General features: G+C 34.9%; 1 protein-coding gene across 1 annotated transcript; it reads left to right on the top strand.

Annotated features, from left to right (window-relative positions):
* Window positions 1-552: 552 nt before the first annotated feature.
* LOC104105644 (small ribosomal subunit protein eS6-like) lies at window positions 553-3,236 on the top strand. The gene is made up of 6 exons (XM_009613993.4): window positions 553-692; window positions 773-837; window positions 2,051-2,108; window positions 2,198-2,306; window positions 2,412-2,684; window positions 2,811-3,236. The coding sequence occupies exons 1-6, from the start codon at window positions 687-689 to the stop codon at window positions 3,047-3,049; spliced, it is 750 nt and encodes a 249-aa protein (XP_009612288.1). The 5' UTR covers window positions 553-686; the 3' UTR covers window positions 3,050-3,236.
* Window positions 3,237-5,208: the final 1,972 nt, after the last annotated feature.

The following is a 5,208-nucleotide window of genomic DNA, read 5'->3' as shown; positions in this document are numbered from 1 at the left end:
CAAGAAATCTTTCAGAGGGGAAGTATGACACCAAGGTTGGCAAGGAGGCTCAATCAGTTGAATTTCTATCCCTAGAACTTATATATGTAACAAGCAAAAGCGGTTAAGTGAGGAAAAGAAAAGTGCAAGTTGTCTGCAGATGTTAGTTAGCTAAACTCTGGGACCTGTTTGTTCAAAGTTAGCCCATCTTATGTTTTTTTTTATACCTTAAGCTGTACATATTTACATTTTGGTTAATAAAATCCTTTATTTTCCAAAAAAAATTATTCAAATGCTTATAACTTATTGCGGATTTTTCCTTTCTAACTTAGGCAGTATAAAAGACCTAAGTACACAAGACTTTTTAGAAAGCAAATTTAATCGAACCATAACAATACAAGTGAAAATTTTCACTTCTATATTCTTGAAACAGATTGTCCTCAAAGTTTAAGATTACAATTCGGCCTTCTTGAAAGTGCATATGAATAGGGCGTACGCTTACCGAAAAGCCCAATCCCTTTTAAAGAGCCATAAGTTCTGTACTAATTACAATGGGCCCAAGCCCATTAGTGGCTGACCTAGTAAAAGCCTGGATATAAAATATATCTTCTCCTAAACCCTAACCCAGAGAGAAAGAGAGAGGACCTCAGCGTAAAATTTGAGAGTTTCATTGTCAGCTTGGCGGCCACCACTGAGTTCGACCGAAAATGAAGGTAGCTGAACAAGCCTATAATTTATTTATCACATTATTCATTTCGTTCAACATGAATTGATTTGTTCTTTTGTTTTGCAGTTCAACATTGCAAATCCGACAACTGGATGCCAGAAGAAGCTCGAGATCGACGATGACCAGAAACTGTAAGTCATATTTATAAGTTTAGAAATTCTACAGAACTTGTACTACTTTTTATTTTGTATTTGCATTATATGTCACGAGATTAGTTTAAATGGAGTAATGTCGTCAGTGAGAATTCATATAACCGATCCTAACTTGTTAGACACTAGTAGTTGTTGCTGTTGTCAGATTTTCTTTGCTTGCGCACTTTAACATACTTTGGTTTTATACATGTGAAATTGTGAATTTTTAAACTCAAATTGTTTTCGGCTATTAATGAAAAGTCTACAATTGTCGAACTGTGCGGTAGAGTGAATAATTTGGGAGCTCTGTAGTTGAGGATTTATTTGTTTAGGTTACCTGCTTTGAAAAAAATTACATGCGGAATGCAGTTTTGATCTCTTACCTCATAGTGGTTATTTGGTTGAATGTCTTCTACATTTCTACTTATTTGCTTGCTATCTCTCAGTTGTTTCTAATAGTAATATTTATGATATTGATTTCTGAGAACTATGAGAGGTGAAAATGAGATTTCATATTTATAGGATGTGTTCCTTTTAATGTACTTTCTATCTGAGATGTTTAAACATGGGCAATTAATAATTTTTACGCCAATTGTTTTTAATCACATATGATAATCGAACTAATAAAATTGGATAAATTAATTTAATGACACTTGAGTTTTTTTTTGGGTAACAAATATGTGTCCAATTTAAAGTTGAACATGTCCAGATATCTTGAGTTGATACACATAACCAAATGTTCAATAAGAATTTAAACAATGCAGTAATTATAATTCATTCTGTTTTAATCCAGTTACTTGTCTGTGGAACAAAAAATCCCTTACTGTTATCTTCTATCTTTGCTTCTGTTTGGAATAACGACCATTGATAGAAACTAATGCTTTAGGTTTGCATGCTGGTGTTTGGTTAATTGGTTCGTAAGTTTCCCTTCCTAGGCCCGTCATTAGATATCTAGCAATTCCACAAAGATCTTTATATGTGCATACAATGTTGTAGTGAGAAAATTTTGGACGTGTATCTTTTTATTGATGAAAATAAGATTACATTTGGTTAATACTTTACTTGATTACATGATGCTTTTGAATGTTGCATGGTGATGTATATATGCTGGTTGATTTACGTGGAGGTCCTAATATTTCATTATTGTTAAGTGACATGTAAGAGTGCATCTGTAAGTACTGTTGGTTAATGATGCTTGATTCTTGCTGTGCAGCCGGGCTTTCTTTGACAAAAGGATCTCCCAGGAGGTTGCTGGAGATGCTTTGGGAGACGTAGGTTTCTGTTTACTTGTGGTTTTCGTGTTGTAACCTTTCCATCTAGTCAACTTTCTTTTAACAATGTTATGCGTAACAATTGACAGGAGTTCAAGGGATATGTTTTTAAGATTATGGGAGGATGTGACAAGCAAGGTTTCCCAATGAAGCAGGGAGTGTTAACTCCGGGCCGAGTTCGTCTTCTGCTGTATAGAGGTATGTGTAAAGTTGCAAGAAGGTGCTTAATGGCGCATGTGTATTGTATATATTTGTTGTGTGTAGCTGATGTTGTAAGTATCAAATTATGTTCACATTAAACAGGTACTCCTTGTTTCCGGGGCTATGGTAGGCGAAATGGGGAGCGCAGAAGGAAGTCTGTCCGTGGATGCATTGTTAGTCCTGATCTTTCTGTTCTGAATTTGGTTATTGTGAAAAAGGGTGAGAATGATCTGCCTGGACTGACAGACACTGAGAAACCAAGGATGAGAGGACCCAAAAGGGCTTCCAAGATTAGGAAGCTCTTCAACCTTTCCAAGGAAGATGACGTCAGGAAGTACGTCAATACCTACCGTCGAAATTTCACGACCAAAAATGGTTAGTTTTCTACTGATAAATCTACTTGCATTTTTTTTTGTGCTGATCAGAGTTGGTCAATCTTGGAAGTTAATATGCTCTTCAACCTTTGCTTTGAATGTTAATTATGGTGCTTTATGGTGACAGGGAAAAAGGCTAGCAAGGCTCCTAAGATCCAGAGGCTGGTAACACCATTGACTCTCCAAAGGAAGAGAGCAAGAATTGCAGACAAGAAGAAGAGAATTACCAAGGCTAAGTCAGAAGCAGCTGAGTACCAGAAGCTTTTAGCTACTAGGTTGAAGGAGCAAAGAGAAAGGCGCAGTGAGAGTCTGGCTAAGAAGAGGTCTAGACTGTCTGCAGCTTCTAAGCCATCTATTGCTGCTTAAGATCATTGGGAAGCTATCTGTGATATCTGGGTCTGGTCTTTTCTGGTTATTGCTGGATGTGGCTTTTGGTAGCTTTTAATGTTCAGAGATGATGAGTTAAGTTAGTGTATCGTTTACTATTTGATCTTTTAGATCAAAGATTTTGGTTATTTAGTACTGCTGAATGAAATCCTCCCAACTTTTATTATTTTGTTCTTGCTCTGGATAATAGTTTGGGTTTTAACATGTTATAATGATAACTTTTATTTCACAAATCATTTTTATCTGCATTACCTCTTTGAACTTTAATTCCTCAAGTAATTATTTCCCTAAATTATACAATATGGCAACCAAATCTTTTAATATTTGCGTCTTTCTTTTGCAGAGATTAGGTTTCCACATACCAAAACATATTAACTACACATGAATGACACATTGAGTGGAGATCCAGCCCATTTTGCATTTGCATACCCGGTATTTAGTATCTTGATATTTGTATAAATGTCTATACAAGAGCAAATTATACAATAAGGTATGTGGAGTTGCAGATGAAGTATGCAATTGCCTTAGCAGCCTTGGTTTTGACCAGCATTATCACATATATCATAAATTGAACAAGTAAAAAATTTAAAAGAAGATTTACCAAACATGATTTTCTTAAACATTCGGTTTTTCATATTGGACCCAATGTACTTTATAGCTTATGCATTGTGTAAGGATTTTGAAAGCTCTAGGTATAATAAGCAATTGAACTCGGTTTTGAGGAAGGGAGATTTCCCCCTGAAGTTTTTACAAAGAATGATTTGCGTTTGCCTTGCATCGAGAAATAGAGCCTTTGTACGAAGGACTTCCGTCTAAATAACAATTCATGACATGGTTCTACTAGCTTTCATTTATTTAGTGCAACACATTCATTAATCAAGTTGCGCCTTGTTGACAAGACTAAAGCTTACAAGCTACACAAACGCATTTCAACTTCTTGCCCTTGAGTCGTAGTCAATGCCACGAGTAAATTTAATCACGTCTCTTCTAGACCACTGCTTATTTTTCTATATAAATATTTTAATAAGTCACTATAATATTTACAGGATTGGTTAATTCTTCAGGCTTTCATTATCTTTCTGTTCTTTTACGAACATTATCTATATTTAGACTATTAACTCCAAACTATAAATACAAATGAAGAAAGGTGTTGCACGACATTGTTTCCCATGTGTTTTGTAAGAATGTGTACTTTATCCTGATTAATGGATAACAACATGGCTTATTCAAAATTAAAAAGGGATGTCCAACAAGAAGATCCACTTTCCTGATTTCATTTATTATTAGTACTACAGAAGTCTTGTTTAGAGAATTTATTGCGAGAGAAAAGTAGGTATAAAGCCATGCTTTGCTAATAGAAGAGCATCATTCCAATAAAGCTCATATTTCGTTCACTCAAAGCTGGCTCAAAGTAAATTAATTAATTAAAAAGTTAAATTCATACATATGACACTGGGAGCAAGAGTAGTTATCAAAGTCGTTTACAACAGAAGAAATCAAAAGAGGAGGCAAAAGTAGTTGGCTTTATGTGGACAACATTGTATGAACTTGTCTTACTCAAGATAATCTTAGCAGAAGAAGTATACCGACTATGAATAGATGTTATATGTGTCAGATGGTATCAGAGAGTGTGAGGCATCTTTTTTTGCACTGTTCAGTAGTAACTGATATTTGGAGTATGTTTTTATCAGTTTTTGAACTTGCCTGGGTTATGCCAAACAATATCAAGGAAGCTTATGAGAATTGGTGTTCTTGGAGAGTTGGGAAATCCATCAAAAAGACTTGGTCAATGGTACCTAGTGCTATTTTTTTGGAGTATTTGGAATGAAAGGAACCGTAGATGTTTTGATGGGATTTCAACTCCCAACCACACTCTTAAAGCCACTTGTTTAATTAACTTATTTAGTTGGTTCAATCAGGGCCTTGTAACTAGTGTTGAACGATTTCTGGATTTTGTCTGCTCCTTAGTTGTCCTGTAAGTTTTCTGCATATGAGCAGATAATACCTTTATGTTGTAACTTTTGCTATGCATCTTCTTGATGTCATTTAATGAAATTCCCTTACTTCATCCAAAAAAAAAAAAAAAAATCAAAATCAAAAGAGAAATTTTCCATCCATATATTTTAGATATCCAATTT

Source organism: Nicotiana tomentosiformis, chromosome 12, assembly GCF_000390325.3.
Source record: "Nicotiana tomentosiformis chromosome 12, ASM39032v3, whole genome shotgun sequence".
Classification (NCBI taxonomy): domain Eukaryota; kingdom Viridiplantae; phylum Streptophyta; class Magnoliopsida; order Solanales; family Solanaceae; genus Nicotiana; species Nicotiana tomentosiformis.
This window is presented reverse-complemented; position numbering and strand designations above follow the sequence as displayed.